This window comes from Sinocyclocheilus anshuiensis, unplaced genomic scaffold (assembly GCF_001515605.1).
Source record: "Sinocyclocheilus anshuiensis isolate Anshui unplaced genomic scaffold, SAMN03320099.WGS_v1.1 scaffold207, whole genome shotgun sequence".
In the NCBI taxonomy this organism is placed as follows: Eukaryota; Metazoa; Chordata; class Actinopteri; order Cypriniformes; family Cyprinidae; genus Sinocyclocheilus; species Sinocyclocheilus anshuiensis.
Window position 1 is genome coordinate 4,073,158 of NW_015551045.1, and position 20,441 is coordinate 4,093,598.

Sequence of the window (20,441 nt, forward strand, 5' to 3'; positions counted from 1 at the left end):
GCAAGGCAGTAAGCTCATTGGCTGCATATGCAGCATGAACCAATCAGCTTGTGCCAAGTCGTTTAACTCTCTGAAAATCATCAGTTACGTTAACAACCGTCAGCCTGCGCCATCTAGACTTTCATGACTGAACTATATATATATATATATATATATATATATATATATACACACACATATATACATGCACATGTTCAATCTGCTCCATATTAAACTTTTTTTCTAATTAAAAAATTAATGACAGCATCTATCAGGATCTATCAATTTGCCACTTCTATCATTCAAAGTGACATCAAAAACCACAAATCCCTTTACATAGATTCACAAATGTTGTTCAGACAACATAATATTTTGTGTTTCTGTTAAAGTTATCTAATCTTTTCCTTTGTATCTGCTCAATTTTTTTAGTTTAAACAAACTTATATAAACGCAGGTCTAAGTAGAAACCAAACGATAAACTTTATTTGCTGCACTTTATTTTTAATGCAGTTCCAGACTGCGTCAGTAAGAACTTGCTCCTTTGTTCACTTCATTTTACCACGGATTTGTTTACAAACAGGCCACAATTTGACGCAGTATTTTCAGAAAGATTGAAACTAAAAGACAATGCTGTGCCGACTATACTGGTAAGTGTGAGTAGCTGTTTTCATTATGTGGTCACTATTTCTTTGTCTCTTCTTACAGATTGTTTGATATGTGATGAGTATTTATGCGTTTTTAACCTGAATCATGGCAGCGTCCATCCATGAGGTACATATGCTGTCAAACCTACACAACTATTAGCCAATCATAGCAGTAGGCATTTATGTCCTCGTCTACAGTCCTCCACGCCTATTCAAACAGAGTGTTCTTTACTTCTAAATTATGTTTTTTGATGTAAAAATCTTGATAACATTATAAGTGGACTTCAGAGAACAGTACAAAGTCATGTAAAAAAGGCAGTTCATGACCCCTTTACATGTGCACACCTTGTCCTCAGCTTCTGATGCTGGTGCTGTGCCGCTGCGGACTGAAGAACTCACCCCCATTTTCATGTGAGATTTATAGGAGTCTGAGGCGATCATGAATTTGTGCACAGATTACAGAGTTTATCACAAAACTTTACGGGGGCTGAGTAGAAATTTAGTTGGGCTGAAGCAGGCCCTGTTAGACATTCTTTTCAAGCGGCACTGTTGTCACAGGTGCTGCACCCTTCTCCTTCTCTTTTGCTCCTCCTCGCTCCTTGGCTCGCTCTCTGTTCCAATTAAGTCACATGCCCAGTTTCTGACATACATCCACTAATATGCAGTGACAATTCGGCTTGGTTTATTAAATGTTTTGAACCCAGAACTGTGTCAAAAGCACAAATTACACCACTTGACCAACACATACAGTACATACCTGTTTAAAACTGTTTTAAAACTATTTTTAATCTCTAATTCTTGATCTTGATCTCTAAATTAATAAAAAAGTAGTTTTATAATTGTCTATTTTATCTATTAATTAAATGAAATCTATTAAATTAAAAAAGTTAATAACAACTAAAAGCTTTCATCCGTTCATTCATTTATGCATGTATGTATTGATTGGAGAGGGTAATGTCATACAAGTACCAAACTTTGTGCTTCTCTCACAAAATTCAAATTTTAATCACCGGATAATATAATGCCAAAGGTGAGATACCATATAGTACAACCCTATTAGCTATATCATGTCAGTCTATAGCAGAGCTTTAGTGGATGTTATGCACCCATGGCTTTGGAGTATATAGTGATTATTTAGAAATAATAACTTTTACAGTCAATTGATTTTCTCTTTGCAGCTTGGCTTTCTCCAATTTCTGGAGCTTGCTTGTAACCCAGGCTTTCTCACATACATAAAAATAAGGCAAACAGGGTTATCATTGTTAACTAAAACTGAAACTAAAACTAAAACTAACTAAATAAATAAATACAAAAATGTTACTCGAAATAAACCTTAACTAAAATAAAATTAATTATTAAAAAAACTAAAATAAAACCTAAAAATAAAATAATAAAAACAAACTTAAAAAGCATTTTTGTTACTAAAAATAAATATTCACTAAAATAAATAAAATAAAACAAAATAACGTATTATCAAAATAAAAAAAAACTAACAAAAATTACAAAAAAAAATACACAGAAATAAGTAAAACTTTAACCAAAATTAAAGTGAAAACAGAAAATAGAAAAAAAATAATCTAATTCGAAATATTAACAAAAACTAAAGTAGTATATCAATGATACTTAATACTGATAAAAACATCCTGGCTGTTCTTTTTCATATGGAAAGAAATCTCTAAAGAGATTTTATAACTTCTTTAGCTGTTTTTTTAATTTAATTTAATTTAATTTAATTTAATTTAATTTAATTTTATTTTATTTTATTTTATATTCAAGAAAAAAATATTTAATTGAAATAGAGCTGGATTTACTACAGAGTGTTGTCTAATGGCAACAATAGGTCTTGACTCTATTATCCAGTCTTGAGCCATTTTTTCTTCTTTAAATGTAACTGCTCACTGCACACCAACACTTTAGCACATATACTTTAAAGATAAGCATCTGCGTTTGGTTGTGGGGTGAGTTTGGAACCATGACAAGAAGATTCATTCGCGATGCACAGTATTGATCCAGTACCTATCACCCCTTTCTCAGCCTCCATCAGCCTCTCACTCTGCTTCAGTTATTAAGAAGGCAAGCGTGTCTTTTTCCTGATTTTGTGACTCTGATCCCATCGCGCAGGGAGAGGGAGATCTCGGTGCTGCTCTAGTTTCCAGTGCGGTCACATTGTTTATCGGCGATCTCGATCTGCAGGTGCAGCAGTAAACGCAGCATCAACACTTTCTTCCAGCGGTCAGTTAGATAAATAAGCCCTGCCGATATGTTTGTTCTTTGTAAGTGCTGCGGCAGGTGTGAATGCTGCTGGAGGCACAGAGACCTTGGCAGAAAAAGCTACTTCAAAAATGATCTGATTTGATACACTGACAGACAAAGATGGAGTCCATTAAGGAACATTCATTGAATATTAGTAGTAGTGTTAGTGAAGTATTTATGGCAAAAGAAGAAGAAAAATCGGTAACACTTTAGGGACCAATTCTCACTATTAACTAGTTGCTTATTAGCAGTGTTGGGGGTAACGCATTACAAGTAACGCGAGTTACGTAATCAGATTACTTTTTTCAAGTAACTAGTAAAGTAACGCATTACTTTTTAATTTACAATAGAATATCTGAGTTACTTTTTTCAAATAAGTAACGCAAGTTACTTTTTTTTTTCCAATTTATTGATTGACAGCTCTCCTGTCCCCACGTTGAGAGAAATCAGAAGATGTTACTGTAGATCCAAAATAAATATGAATATGCATTAATTCATCTCACTCACTCACAAAAAAAAAACAGATTCAGTATTCCTCAAAATGAATAAAAATAATGCAACTCAGAATATGACGCAAACCTGCAATAATTAAATGTTAAACAACACAAATATCCTTTATGTATTTAATCCCATTCTATTAACCAATGTATTTGCTTCTGACCTTCGATGATCCAGTTCAACCGTACTAATAAGCACAAATTACTCTAGACAACATTTGTGTGTCTTTTTTTATTGCTGAAGTGTGTTGAAATTTCTTCTTCTGCATTCTACTGTACGGATGTAAATTTACTTTCCCTTCAGCCTGAGGCTTATTAATTTCACTTTTGGTGTGAAAAGGCTTTTATATTTGCCAAAAATAGAACTTTTTTATTTTAAAAACAAACAAGCAAGCCCTGTCCAGATTTAAAAAGTAACGCAAAAGTAACGTAACGCATTACTTTCCATAAAAAGTAACTAAGTAACGTAATTAGTTACTTTTTGATGGAGTAACGCAATATTATAATGCATTACTTTTAAAAGTAACTTTCCCCAACACTGCTTATTAGCATGCATATTTCTAGCATATTGGCTGTTTAGTACTTATAAAGCACATACTAATTACTTATTCTGCATGATCATGGCCCCGTTTCACAGACAGGGTTTAGACTAAACCAGGATTAGGCCATAGTTCAATTAGGACATTTAAGTAATTTTTATAAACGTGCTTAGAAAAAAACATTACTGGTGTGCTTTTTGAGACAAAACAAAGGCACTGATATATTTTAAGATCAGTCAGTGCAAGATTCTTTCAGTTCAGACAGCTCAGATTTACATTTTAGTCTAGGACTAGGCTTAAGCCTTGTCTGTGAAACCGGGGGTTAATTTTAGATTTCTTACTCCGACCCCATACCTAGTTTATTGAGGCAAAAGTTGTAGTTAATCATTAGTTAACAGTGAGAATTGGTCCCCAAACTAAAGTGTGATCAAACAAATCATATTTTACGTTAATGCATTTGGCAGATGCTTTTATCCAAAGTGGCTTACATTGCATTCAAGGCATTTTGCTACTTTACTATTCTTTACTGTTTGAGCTACAGGAAATTCTGTTGTTGTCATGGTTTCAACCTCACTCCACAACCATACCAGGTTTTTAATTTCCATGACCATTTCCACCTCTATGCTGGAAAATGTCTGTGGAACATTGTTTGTAACACAGTGCTGTAGATGCTGCTCGCTCTCAGACAGACGCTGAAAACTGCAAATTCATCTTTAGAAATATATTTAAACACAGCATTCATCTTGGTAGTACATTCAGCAGTACACATTTAATTGCATGGATTATTTAGTAGCCTATTTGTATGCACAGGAATAGAATTAGTAATGGGAAGATTGGATCATTTTATCAACAATTATGAATTACAATCAAAAGTAGTCAGGATGTCAGTGTCAAAATCTACAGTAGCTCTAGAGTGGAATTGATTGAAAAAAGGCAACATGATCAAAGTATTGCATGGTATTTTATAGCAACAACTATACCAAATTACCACGAATAATTATGAATAACTTTTGCCCGTTGTGTTCCCTTGAATGTAATAGCTACATTTATGTTGCAAATTTCTTAAAGCATAGTAAGTCCCAAGGACAATTTCAATAGCAAAGCAAATTTTTGCTTATTATTTTATGAAAATAATTCCTTTTGATCTATGAAATCCTATGCAAATGTCAGGATTTAGTTTTGTTATTCAGTAGATGTAAGCGTAAGAGCTGATCCTTGAATATTACACTCTTTTCCAAACACTGATTGTGATGGTTTGATATCCAGTAATTCCTCTGAAACATAAGAGGGCCTGATGTGGTAGCGGTAATATGAATTATTTTTGACATTCTTATTCAATAAAAAGTGATGATATTCATGATGCAAACTTAAGAAATTGCTACTCTGAAATCCCTCATTCTGTGTTAGTATCACAGCATGCCCTTTTAGCAGAGTTAATGGGAAATGCTGACTTTTTCTTTAAAAGTCAACGTGAAATGTCCATATTTCTGAGTGAAACTGAATATTGAATGCAAAAGTGGGTTATACCTGATTTTATCCATCTTGAAAAGTGGGCATTCCATACCAAAATGAAGCCAAGTGTTTTAATGGAAAGTGTAAAATAAGAGGTTTGGTGAAGTTGTTTCAATATGTCAAACCTTTTCCTGATTGCTTGTGTACAATAAGACCTGGAAAATATGAAAGTGCTGTCATCATTTACTCACCTTCATGTTGTTACAAACCTGTATGACTTTCTTTCATCTATAGAGCACAATGATATGTAACAATACTGTTTTGTCCATCCAAGTCAAAGAGACATGAGCAATAACTCAAAAGTATAAAACTATTAAGCAAAGTTTAAATGGGAAATATGTCATCGGTTTCATGGCCAGAAATAGATGGGCCTAATTAAGACGACTCCATCACTACAGAGAACACAGCATGGCTGGCTGACAGCTGGCATATTGCTCAGCAGTTGAGGCTTAAACTGTGCATGGAGAATGTCTTGATGCTCGCTAGGAATAAAAGACACATGGAAAAGCATGCGGACACACACGTTTTATGGGGACATTCCATAGGCGTAATGGTTTTTATACTGTACAAACTGTATGTGCTATTGCCCTACACCAACCTTACCCCTAAACCTACCCCTTACAGGAAACTTTGTGCATTTTTACTTTCTCAAAAAAACTAATTCTGTATGATTTATAATACTTTCTCAAAAAAACTCATTCTGTATGATTTATAAGCTTGTTTCCTCATGGGGACCTCAAAAATGTCCCCACAAGGTCAAAATTTACTAGTATTACTATCCTTGTGGGGACATTTGGTCCCCATAACGTGATAAATACCAGGTACACACACACACACACACACACACACACACTATCACTTCAGTGGAAGCTGAGTTGGAATTAAAAGAAATGGCTGATGTAAGACTCATCTCAAAACATTCTTGAATGTCTTTCAGACAGCAAAATGCAATAGAGACTTCTTATGCTGTGACTCAAACAGAACATCTGAAATTTAATTACACAAGAGGATGGTTAATACAGACCTAATGTGCATAAAATGCAAGTTATAATAATGCGGTAAAGGTGTCTTGATAATTCGATCACTTAAGTGAAATAACTGTTATAATGTAATGCACCACATCACTAAAATATGCACTGTTAGAAATATTCTTCTTCATTTTTTTATTTAATAAATATTTTAACTTTAAATTTGCAACTTCATGTCTGCTTAATATCTACACTTTATTGTGATGGTCCTCCAACAGACCATTCTACTGACTATAAGTAACTTTATAAGTAGGCTACATATCAGCTTATTCTCCTAAACCTAACCCTAACCTAAGAGTCTACTCATACTCTACTACTACTCTAATGAAAGTTATATGCAAAGTGACTTATAGTTAACAGAATATCTAAAGTGACTACTGAAATAAAGTGTAACCCCTAATATTAACAGAAATGTGAGTTTTGATTAAAGCAAGTTAACAAGATATCCACAAGCAGAACTTAGTATTGACTTCAGTGTTGGGGGTAATGCATTTTAATAAGATTAGTTTCTTCTCCTGTGTCCTATTCTTCATGCAATCCAGAATGGCAGCACAGCTGAAAGTTTTGTTTGAGATCTCTACTGTACAGATGTGAATTTACATTTCCTTCAGCCTGAGGCTTGGTCATTTCACTTTTGGTGTAAAAGGGCTTTTACATTTTTACTTTTTATATTAAAAAGACAAGCAAGCAAGCCTAGCCCAGATTTAAAAAGTAACACAGATGTCATGCAGATGTAACGCTAAAGTATGTAACATTACTTTCCCTAAAGAGTAACTAACATAATTAGTTACTTTTTAAGGAGTAATGCAATATTGTAATGCATTACTTTTAAAAATAACTTTCCCCAACACTGATTGAGTTTTTCTACTTAATTAAATGTTACTTGTTGTTTCTTTGTAATTGTTTGTGAAATTTACTAGCTTTAATTTCTCAGTGGAAATTGTTTTTATATGATTTTTTTTTCAGTGTAACACTGCAAACACACCCACAAAATCTGTTTTGTACACAGTTTGCACCTTTGATCGCTTAGTTACGGAGGATTCAGCAGACTAGTAACATTTGGTATACTTTGCTGGTACTGTTGCATTGCTATAACACTGCAGTACTTGAATATTCTCTCATCATTTGATGAATAACAGATATCATGATAAACATGCATAAACATATCTTTCTATTCTGTTTTCCCACTGATGTCTACATGGATAGCGCAACACTAATGTCACCATTTTTGTGAAACACAACTTTCCAGAATGTTTTTCTTCACTGTTCCTTATAATGATCTTCTTAACCCTATCTGGAAATCTAAATCCTTAAAAATCTTTAAGATACAGTTGAAAACTCCATCCCACTGAAAAAAAAAAAAATCCCTTCTTGTTGTAGCTTGAACTAGTTTGAAATGTTTTATTGTTTGTTGTATTTCTCATTTGTAAGTCACTTTGGATAAAAGTGTCTGCTAAATGAATAAATGTAAATGAATTAGGCACAATCTATAATGAGCTTAATTTATTTGTGTGTTTGAGCTGAAGGGTGGAATTGACTTACTGTAGCTGTCTCTTCCTATCTAACAGGCAGTTCTTGGCCAGAATAAGCTGCAGTGTGGTCCAGACTTTATGCTGCAAGTCATAAGTATGGCTATGTGGGTCTATTGGCACCTTAACAAATTTATTGCTTATAGTTTCTTCTATGGCCAGAGATTCAGAGATTGCGACTCCTGCCAGGAACTCTGACGTGAGGTACAGTGTCCTACCTCGTTAAAAAAATAGTGCATCAGTGACGTGACAGTGGCAAACTAAATAAGTGACAATGAGACTGATTATTTGCTTGCATGGCAGTGCCGACATTTATCTTCCCGTGCCATCTTCAGCATGTTGCCAAGGTATATGACATGAATCAATTGGGGTCCGATGGCTCAGACACCTTCACCAGCTGTCTGATGTATTGATACGGCCAGAGTGTGAGTGAAGATGGATGGCCGGGCGGCCAGGTGGACAGATCGGGCCGGTGTGTGTTGGAGCAGCAGATTGATCGGGGCTTGACGGTCGGCACACGGAGGCTGGGAAGCTGTGACGGGGTGCTGCCCCTGTCAGCTGTTGTAGAAATGTTGAGGCTCAGCAGTCAATGGCTTATGGACACACATAGATTTAGATTGAAGCATGAATTATCTGATTAATTTGGAGCTTTTCTAATGCCACTCATCACTGTAGCCTCAAAAGAACTTGTGCTAATAGCATGTGTTTTATAAAGTAGCCAAAAACGAAAAATAACTATTCAGAACGTTCATTATTTAAAGTTTTTTGTTTTTTTTTGTATGTGCATTATGTTGAGTTGGCCAAATAATATTTTTGCCAAGTATGTAAACTTATTATTTTTAAACTCTTATTTTTTTAAATATTTTAACTTATTTCATTTTTTTTTTCTTTCAAATCTTTATTGAATATGTTAAGCATTTCATTTTATCTGATTAAAAGACTAATTAATTGCACTTTTTCTTATCCCAACTTTTGTAATTTTGATGTTTTGCCATAAGGATGCACAGTAGTGTTGGGCATTATATATTTGTTATGCTATTAATATTGTGCATATAACGGTCATTTTAGTTATCCTAAAGACTGTGTAATTAAACTAATTTAGACTCTTCCACTAAATTTCAGTGGCTGAAATGCTGTTAGTGTTGGTAAGTTTGATCCATTTCTCTGAATGAATTCAAACTGTTAATTTAAGTGGATTGGTTTCATTGAGTATGTAGTATACATAGTTTTTACATTTGACGTTTTGAGCCATTAAGGCAAAATTGGCTTTTTGGTCAAAATGACAGTTCTTATGTTTGGAAAATCTATATCTACATTACACAACAAATATATACAAACACATTGTTTTATCTTGAATATGTCTTTTTTATTGCCCAGGCATACCTTTATTTAGCTGTGGACATTTCTTGTGCACTTCACGGGCTCTAAAGCAAGCATTAGAGTATACGTGCACAACTTTCAGGGACAGAAGAGCTCTCCAAAAAAAAAAAAAAAAAAAAAAAAAAAAAAAAATGCAGAAATTCCTGGTTATTCACTTCAGGGATGGAAACACAACAAGATCTCTAATTGGAAAGCAGACAGTAAACCCACATAGATGATGCAGTCCCCAGTTTACTTTAAGGAATAGATCACCCAAAATTGAAAATAATAATTTATAGATTTTTATAGGAATAGATCTGCTACGCTGCTGCGGCAGAGCAAGTACCGAGACTTGCTACTGTCAATACATCCACAACATGCTGCTGTGAGCATGTAAGAAATACTGCTGCTACACATATAACTAGGAATGTAACGATTCACTCAACTCACGATTCGATTTGATTCACGATTTTTTTTTTTTACAAAATGAGATTTAAGACAAATTATAAATTAAATGTGTCCTTTTATTTTTGCTTGGACAAAATGCTGCACGTTTCTTTGTGAAATTGTAATATAACACTACACTAATATAGCACTTGCATTTCTCTTTTGTTGGTTTTGATTGCTTTTATTTTCCTCATTTGAAAGTCGCTTTGGATAAAAGTGTCTGCTAAATAACAAAATTTAAATTTAGGCTAATGTAAATGTAAATAACAAAACTAAATTGAAATTTTAAAACAAGCCCCAAATCAAATAAAATCAAATAAAAAAATCTCTTCATATAAACAAAATAAGGCTTTGTCTGTGCTCTTTCCATTTAAAATTAGAGGCAACCACTGCATTTTAATCTTGATCCAAACAAAGATGCTGCATGCATGCATCTTGCAACATGAGCAGGGTCTCGAGGGAGCAATTGGTTTCCCATCTAACGTTACTGTAAAATTTTCGCTGCGTTCACCCCTCATCACACCACAGCTGTTTTCTCCAGCGAAAATCTAGCCCTCAACACATATGAACGCATATTTTATAAAACGATCATGTTGCTATTTTCATTTGAAAATGTTATATTTAAATATATAACATATTACAGTGCATGTGGCATACCATACAGTCATTCACAGAACTGATTAAAGACAGTGACAGACAGCACTCAGTCAATTCACTCATATTAACTAAATATCAGAGTGAGATACAGTAGAAACATTATGTGTGGTTTTGTATTAAATATTGTTTTGTATTAAATAATGACCCAGATCGTGAAATATATTTATTAGCCTTAGAGTAAGGGAAGCACAACTCGGGAAATGAGAGCATCCTAGGAGCACGTGAATGCTATGCATATTTATTTTAAATATTTTTAATGTTCTTTAATGTTATCCATTGTTTTTTCGGTTCAGGCACCAGTACCGTTTTAAAAGTATCGATTTGGCACCGGTATCGTAAAAAACCCAATCGATACCCAACCCTAGTTACATATGACACTGAAGCTTCAAAGCGCATATCGAGTATGCAGCGCAATTTCTCACGAAGCTCTGTGCCGGAGCGCATATTTTTTTCAGAGAATCACGTGATCAACGAAAAACGAAGCCTCACTTTCTGTCCAATCACGTGCGCATGTCGGAATGTTCGAACCCCCAGATCTTACTTTACATAAGTTTTCATTCTGACTTATTGAATTAAATACCCCGTCATACAAGTAATATGAAGAATAAAAATTATTTCAGAAAAAGTTAAATATTTGCCATATGCCATGCATATATGTGTGCATTATTCTTCTATTACATAATAATGATTTTCGTTAATGGGTAAATTAATTTATCAGAGAGAGAAATTCAACACACACACACACACACACACACTTTTAGGCTTTTATTTGTCCACGTAACACGAGTTGATGGAATTTGTGGTTGCTGCTTTGTCCGACGGAGCGTCTTTCACAGGCTTATGGCTGCTATATTTCTTATTAAATACCAGATAGCGCTGTTTTTGACACTCTCAAAGCTTTGAATCTTTTCCCGAAACGATCAGAGGAAAGCCTCAGTGCTTCATGAGGCTTAATTTGCCCATCACTACTCGGAACTGCAACAACCATAGCGATTACTCTTAATTCCCTTCTCCCGCAACACTATCATTGATATGACTGTGATAAGCACGTGCTTCTGACGCTGCGTGCAACTGAAATCAACCACGCACTCATCCCAATGAAAACATTGACCTTAGAAATAACGAACGTGAACACTGGGATAATCGCCGATGTTTATGGAGAACCCCAATTGAAATGCATACACGAGAATGCTTATTTCATTTAACCTGTTTTCATGTTCGTTACTATTAATGTGTCCTCAGAGCGATTACAAGCTCTAAACTGCCTTTTGCTCCAGCTGTATAAACACATGCTAAATGCTGCTGCTAATATGCTTAATATTTCGCTGCTGCATACAATGCAAATTGATAAGATGACACTTAGTTTAAAATTGTTTACAGTTGCCCATTTTGTATTCAATTAGGCAGACCATGCAAATAAACACAGCGATATGGATTAAAAGAGCATTCACTTTTCTTAGATGTTGATTTAGGCTCCTCTGAAGTGCGCTGCCAACTGCTACAACAAACAAAAGCCAGGTATTTGAATATCGAGCAGCGAGCTCATTGGCTACCGATACAGCAGAGAACCAAGCAGAGAACCAATCAGCTGCCATGTGACAATGATGTCACCAGGTCAGATTGAGCTAGACCTATCGGACTGCGCCATCCAGAGTTTCAAGCCAGAACTCTGTATATAGAGTTTATTTATATATATATATTTTTTTTTTATTGAAATGCATCGTAAAAAAATGGTATCGGTATTGTTAAAATTGTATGAAAAATTATCGGTATGATATAGAATTTAAAAAGTTTAGTATCATCTATCCCTAATGCAGAGTTTAGTTTCACAATAATACAAAAAAAAAAAACGCATTCAATACTATTATATACATTAATGAATGTATTCAGTATTTACCCATGACCGACTACATTATTCACTGAGGCGTTTTTAAAAGCATGGTATTTGTCAACACTGCTTTGGCACATCCTGTTAATTCCATTTAGACAAGAAAATTGGCCACCAGCTAATTTAGCTGTTTTGCCAAGTAAGGGGCCATTTTTCAAAACACCAATTATGAGGCCTCGACTCATCGATCAAAGGTCCCTTTTTATACTGAGTGACACAGAGACTCTGCCACATAATGAGAAGCGCAACTTCCTGTCATTTTTGTTGGGCCTCTTACTGTCCCAATAAAGATAGGTCATGTTTTAAGCACTATGGATATTTATTGGCATATTGTCTCCCACGGTTGTTACTGCATAAAGGACTCTGTGTTTTCATTTTAAAATCATATTTATACTTCATCACATATGCTTGAGGTGGATCCCTAGAGGTTTGATGTGTGTTTTTCAACACAGCACAACTGTTTTATTGCAGTGTTGGCAATACAAGGTCTCTATTGCTGGTGTGGGATCAATAGTGCTACCAAATAGTTTCACTGCAGCAAATGAACATCTTTCTGGCACTTACAGCATGATTATACACCCTGTGAACCTTGTTAATTCTTAATAGGCAACGGATAAAAGTTCAAAATATATTTATAGCTGACATTTTGTGATTCTGTGATGAAAATTACAGTTGAAGGTGCAACAGATGTACTGAACTTTTAATGACATCTAATAATTGATTACATAAATAGGTTTCATCTCATTTAAAATAAAAGGGATTAAAGTATATACAGTGATATTACGTAATATATGTTCACATTATATGTATTGATCCACTGACATTTATCGACTGAGTCCAGATTGTAGGATAATTTTGTATGCACACTACTATGTTTGTTACTGTGTTGAAAGATGATAATTTGACAGTGAAGGTGGACACAACTGCACGATTACCTTTTATATTATATTTAATTATAACTATGTGGCCCTGACTTTGTGCATAAACATTCATATAGGCGGCTAATGGGTTTGATCAAGTGCCGCCACTCTCGCTTTGAATCATTTCTGATACCCCGACTTTCATTTGCATAATTAAATGCAAATGGATTGAGGTTGCATAATTAAAAATCTGACATGGATCAGTGTTGTGAAATAGCGTGGATCAGTGTGGTGGAGAATAACAGGCATAGTTCATCAGTGACAGGCCTTAGAAAACACAGCCTGTGTAATTGGCTTCACTCTGTTAGGTGGATAGCGCTGAATGTTGTCTGTCTCACACTCCTGATTGTGGTGCTTTGTGACTGACATAAAAGCATACAGTATGTTTTTGTGGAGTAAGCCTTATTATACTGGTGCTAAGATGATCTTTGCTTTCAACACAGGTTTTTCGGAACACTGTAACACTATTTCCAGAATGACAATAATATAGCAACCCAGGCTCATTGGAAATATGTGGTCAAGGTGACGTTTCTGCAACACCGTTATTACTTACCTTACATTTCGCGGCAGTTTCGAAGTGAAGTGTCCAGTGAGCGGCGCTAAAACGCACATTCAATACGTGTCCATGGCTACACTTTTATTGCGTTAGTACAGCCATGTATTGCTGCAATTTTATTACGTTGCTTCAGGTACGTATTGCGGCGGTTCAGAATTCAAATATCCGGGGAGTGATCTGTTGTGTTGGAAAATAACAATCCCCCTACATCAAACCCAACCCTAAACCTACGCTATAGTGTTAATGAATGCAAAGTGATATAAAAATGCATTCGCTGATGCAACTGTGCTATTTTAAATTCATTATACACGGGTTTGAGCTGTTTTGTGGAACTGTAGTTTCACAGGATTCGTACTGGAGCGTTCACCTCACAAGTACAACACTGTATCGCGTAAGCTACCGAACAAACCGTTAGAAAACCCATACATATGAAGCTGCATATGTGACTCTAACATTCAAAAGTATCAGTTTTCAAATCTTGCAGCATGTTAGGATTGTTTTGAATTCACAACATAATTATTAATCTAAACTCTGGCTCTGTAAATCATACTTTGTGTGAAAGTGATTAAAAGTTGTCCAAGGAAATGTTCAAAAGGGGGAAATAAACATGGTAGTGGGTATTTAATAGGCCACATTTGCACTGCAGGTCTCGATGAGAGGTCTTCATCCTCCATTGCACCATTGAAAAGTGTCATGTGATCGCAGTTGATATCCACCTGAGTTGCCTTCATTCACTAACGTCGCTTTTTTAAAGGTGTACTACTCACTTTGACGGGAATATCCAATCTGTCCGCTTACATGGCAGATTCAAATAAACGTGTCCAACTCATTTTCAGATTTATTTCCACATATGAATGAGGCATGAAACCAAACTGAGAATAACGGAATCCATGTGCTTTTTTCCTATTTCCACGTTTGTGTAATCCGATCTGTGCCAAATAACAGGAAATATATTGGAATTGGGTCACCTGAACCATGTAATATAAATGTGGCCTAATTGAAATGGATGCTTTGTTCTCATGCATGCAGCCCATATTGTTACCACATTCAAAACTATTGTTCTCTTCCTGGACTTTTATTAATTAACAGGTTCCATATGGTTAGAGGTAGAAGCAGGGTTGGGCTCTAGGGATAGAGAGAAGTAAGTTCTCAATAGCCGCTTTTCCACTGTCGGCGGGCCAAAAACCCCTTGCCGTTGCCTGACAGGTGGCCAGATCAAGCCTTTGGAAGTGACAGTGGAAACACGACTGGCCTTGGCACACACTAGAACTTGGCCCAACAGTGGAAATGCGGCTAATAAAGCAGCATCCATTTGTATATTTATTAAATAAAATCATATACACTGAATATTGGACAGAACGCTACTGTGTACTATACATAACATATTATAAAGTAAGCAGTACACTAGTATTCCATGCACATAGTCCATGTCACCCTTCAGGCCTTGAGTGAACTCTTCTCTTTTCCAGGTGGCCCGTCTCGTTGGTCATCTCCACCTTGCGACTGCTGCTGCAAGGGTCACAAAGGTGAAGGCGAAGGTGAGAGTGGAACCTCCTTCAACGAACTCTCCACCTCCAGCTCAGAGAGCCACTCCGAGGCCAGCTCCCCGCAAGGTACCGTCATCCGCGGCCCGGTCAGCCGACAGACGCATGTGCAAACGTTGGACAGGCCTCCCAAGAAAGGCCCCGTTCAGCATCTCCTGCAGCAGCAGCAGTCCGAGCACCGTCGCAAGAGCGACCTTCTCCGGACGCTCACCACAAGTTCCCGGGACACCAGCACCTGCAAGAAGCGGCCAGCGAAAGAAAAGTTGACTGTGGAAGAGGAGCTGGAGAAGTGCATCCAGGACTTCCGCAAGATCAAGATTCCCAAGCACTTTCCCGAGCGCAAGTACATGTGGCAAGCTGACCTCCTGCGCAAATACCGTCTTTGAGGGACGGCGGTAACCTAAAAGCGCAAGCTACAATAGCGAACGTGTTCACTACTAATACTACAACTACTATTGCTAGTACACACCACACTAGTTACTGCCTCTGACTTGTTGTCAATCACTTCATCCGCTCGAATGCTAATTGTTTACTTGTAAACAGCTAAATTTTTGTAGAGTTCCAGAGAGACGCGAGTGTTTTCGAAAGACGCACAACTACTTGTCTCTTTGGGTTCGGTCTCCCTTGCTGAGTTACACTTTGTGTGTTATTGTGTTTGTTACAACTGAATTTTTGACCTCGGTATGTTAGTGCCACAGCGATTAAGTTGAGGTGGCCCAGAGGTTGAAAGATGAATGTGTATCCACCTCATAAATAATGCATGTGGTCCCAACTGTGCCCTTTCTAAGAATAGCCACTGCCTTGGCGGATGTGAGAGTGGGTTTCCATTTCAACACTCTGAGAAGCACAGAAGACCATGGAGCCAACCGTGTTTTCCCTTTTTCGGATTCTCCACGTTCCATTTTCATACCTCAGCTAAGCTGCAATCAAAGACCCCTCCGCATATAGTCACAGCATAAAAGGGTTGTGGGTGGAAACTCAATAGCATCACATAAAGGCTTTGAAATTGCTGCCTGAAACATATTGATTTAAACATGATATTCCAAACGGGAGTGGATGATGGCTTACTCCTGAGGTCAGAGGTTAAATATGGACAATTTGGAAAATCATGACAATAACAGGAAAGGGTTAGGGTTATATCCTGGAAGCAATCACACATTGATCAACATGAACAGTTTAGAGTTGTGCAATCGTTTTGCTGAACACATTTTACTGTTCATTCCATCACTAATAATAGTGAGCGAATATGAGAAATGGAAGACTTCTGGTTGTATGTTCTGTAAGGACCATTACATGTAATTTAATGTAATCATAATTCAGTGGAAACTTATTGGTGTACATAATGGTTAATAATGAACATCATCCTTAATAAACACACCAATAAACTTAGATATATTTTGTTTAATTTAACTTTTAACATTTTGCAATGATTTGCAAGGATTTTCGAAACCAATATATGCACCATAAGTTGCTGCTACTGAGTTTATATTAAAACTATGCTAGACAGACCTCGGTGTAAGGAGAATGGATTAATAGTTTACAATAATATTTAAATAAAAAACTAAAATAATAAAATAATGCCACATATTTATTTTCAAACTGTTAAATTACAATTGATAATTATGGAAGATGGAAAAGATTTCTGCCATAATTCATCATTCATTTTCACATATTTCTTTTTTCACTACTTTCCTATATTTTATACCTTAACTGTCCAAGATAAACAGCCTTAAGCCTCGTACACACCGGGACGATTATCGCGCGCGCTTATCGCCAACGTTTTTCGCCTTTCGACTGCGTCTTTTGTGTTCATACCCAAGCGATTTTCGCAGGCGATGAGCCGAGTGAACGTGCAAATTCACTCCCTGACATTAGATGGCGCTTAATGAAAAACAGAAATACCCCAGTACACATCGAATCCTATTTGATCTGCAATTCCTCTCCATAACAACTCCCTCTTATCGAGATTTTTGTAGTCGCTGTCGCGTTTGTCATAAAGCCCTTTGTGTTCAGACACCAATGAGACCAGCAGCTCTACATTCATCTTGCCTCGATGCATCTTCTTGGTCTACTTACTTCCTCTTTGTCGTTAGGTATCAATGTGTGCGCGGCAAGACCGTTATTATTATTATTATTAAAAATAATTACAACATTAAATTTATTTTCAGGTTTCCGATAATAACCCAAATGTATTACCATAAATAAAAGATGTCTTAAATTTCACTACACTCTGTGAAGTGTGAAAGACTCCAGATGCATGCTTGTGATGAATTCGATTCAGAACGGTTTGAGGGGTAGATGGAGATTTTGGAGATATATAGCAAGGGCTTTGGTGGTAAAAAACATGGTCTTGCAAACTGTCTTTTCTCAAAGTAGCCCTTTGAATTGGAATATAAATTAAAATTCATTGAGTGCTAATCAAAATGTAGCCTCCAGCCTCTCATTCCCCTATCATGAAGCTACTTACCACAAAAATAAAAATGAAAGGGCAGAGAGAATATCATCTATAATAAAATAGATTATTTTTTATCTGTGTGCATAAAAGGATACAGTAAAGTCATTATTTTATTGCACAGGTGTCCTACTTTTTTCCCCAAACACTGTCCATATTGTAAAATAATAACATTGCAAATCACTTGTAAATAACATTAAAACGTATTTTATATAAATTGCACTTGTAATTTGTAAGAGATTACTCTTAGATGACTCACGACAGCTAAATCATAATAAAAGTGTTTGGAATCCATATGAATTATATATATGCATATGAATTATAGAATAAAATACCAGATGAAGCTACAGTAACTGAATGGGAAAAGACCCAGTTGTGGAATTAAAGTTGAGCTGTTGTATGTCACACATGAGCACAACTCACCTAAAGCACAAACTCACCGCTGCTTTAGGAAGTACCTGGAGATTCAGGTGGCATTCAAGCTGTGCTGTGCAGGCACCACACATTGACACTCTAGCTTCTATAATTGGCCATTTCATCTTTATTTTATATAGGCCTACATCTATGCGTACACTATTTTGGAGATATATAGCAAGGATTTGGGTGGTAAAAGCCACTTTTATAGTAGCCAGAAAGAGAGATCAATACATTATCATTTGATTAGACAAAAAAGCCAGCGATGGAATTAATGGCATTATGATATATAAAGTAAAATTCCAACTAACTTCCATTTAAAGACGCATTCACACTGGCAGTGGTTTATGTTAAACATCAGTATGACTGTTATTGTGCTGCGTGTAGCATCTGCACTTTCATTGTAGGCAGCCTAATTACTTGTCATGAGATCCCAGGCCTCTTTCACACCCCGTGCAAAAACACTGCAAAATCCTCACAAATCTAAAATGTAACAGCATTCACAGTAGCCAAAAAATACAGTAAAAATGCCCTGTAATTATATTTACCATCACAAGCTTATGTAATATGTGACCTGTGATATGTCTTAAGTCGCTGGGGTATATTTGTAGCAATAGCCAAAAATACATTGTATGGGTTAAAATTATTGATTTTTCTTTTATGCCAAAAACCATTAGGATATTAACTAAAGAGCATGTTCCATGAAGATATGAGCCCGAGGCATTTTTTTTTAAATTACGCTTTTACGCCTCACGTTTTGCGCGGCGGTGTGCACACTCACATTGGCGCCCTTTGTTTAGTCACGAGGCGTTAAACGTCGATATTCGTCCCGGTGTGAACAAGCCTTTAAATTGAGTTTACCTTAAAAATGCTTTTAGTGTTACACAATTAACTACAAAAATGTGACTAGATGTTCAAAGAGAGGCACATATGTTTATACAGTACATCACATCTTCACAGATTTTATGTATAAGATGTGGACCTTTTGATTTGTATTGCATTCTGTGTACTGATACATCTACTGTTAACATGAAAAAAATCTATATAAAATTAAATATGCATTGCTAAGAACTTAATTTGGACAACTTTAAAGGCGATTTTCTCAATATTTAGATTTTTTTGCACCCTCAGATTCCAGATTTTCAGCCAAATATTGTCCTATCCTTAACAAACCATACATGAATGGAAAGATTATTTATTCAGCTTTCAGATGATGTATAAATCTCAATTTCGAAAAAATTGACCCTTATGACTGGTTTTGTGGTCCAGAGTCACATATATGCTTTTATAAAGCTATTTAAATATGGAATTAACTACTTGCCTGTTTTTCTTTCTTTTTTTGTCACGTAATAACAGACACAAAAATGGTAGTTTCTATTAAGTAAATCGGACTGAATTCATACTGTTATTTGTTACACTTTGGGGTTTAGAGATATAAATATGGTCCCACTCCTCAAGTAAATCAGATTTCACGATGATTAGGTTTGTAAAAGTTCTTAATGGAGTGGTGCAGGTGTGACATCAGAACCTGGAAGACTAATTCACCACTGTTTCCTTTGAGAAAAAAACAAAAACATAACTGCTTCAAAATGTGTGTTTTCAATATGGGTGTGTGCAGTTTACATTGGAGAACAAAATGTCAAAGTAACAAAATGTCATAAGTAATGTTATGTTTACCACATAAACTAAATGTTTACTAAAGACAATTATAAAACCCCATAATAAAGTCTTGAAGGAACCAGTGGCAAATTAGTCTTCTGGGTTCTGACATCACATCCGCACCACTCTATTGCGCACTCTTGATTACCATTGTATAATTTATGGCCATTATTAGAGGAAATGTTCAATTTGGTAACCCACGCTTTCCTGCTGCCGCTTTGCTTACACACTTGTGCATGCGGTGTGAAACAGGCCTCAGAGTTAGACTATGGGATGCAGCAGCTAATGTTCATTTGAAATTCCATGCCCATAACACAGGTTTCATCTCACATCTCTCAAAGGTTTGGCTCTCAGCAGTTTCACATTGGCACATTTTTCAATATTCTGCAATATTCCTTGTAACTGTCAGAAAACAATGAGAAAATCTTTTTTTTCTTTTTCTTTTTCTTAAATGATCCTGTCTTTCTCAGATTGGATGGGATAGTCCCCTTTCTATTTTAAAGGAAAAGCTCAGTCCGCAAGCAAGCTGTAGCTTTATGGGATTACAATTCTGCCACAATTCTG

The 20,441-nt window shown here is 36.0% G+C and overlaps 1 protein-coding gene across 1 annotated transcript in view; it reads left to right on the forward strand.

The window, feature by feature from the left end:
- The window catches only part of LOC107661798 (BTB/POZ domain-containing protein KCTD16-like), a 79,166-nt gene extending 62,836 nt beyond the window's left edge, over positions 1-16,330 (forward strand). The window contains exon 2 of the mRNA XM_016451564.1: positions 15,278-16,330. Coding sequence (XP_016307050.1) covers positions 15,278-15,738 — 461 coding nt within the window. The 3' untranslated portion in view covers positions 15,739-16,330. The remainder of the gene's footprint in view (positions 1-15,277) is intronic.
- Positions 16,331-20,441: the final 4,111 nt, after the last annotated feature.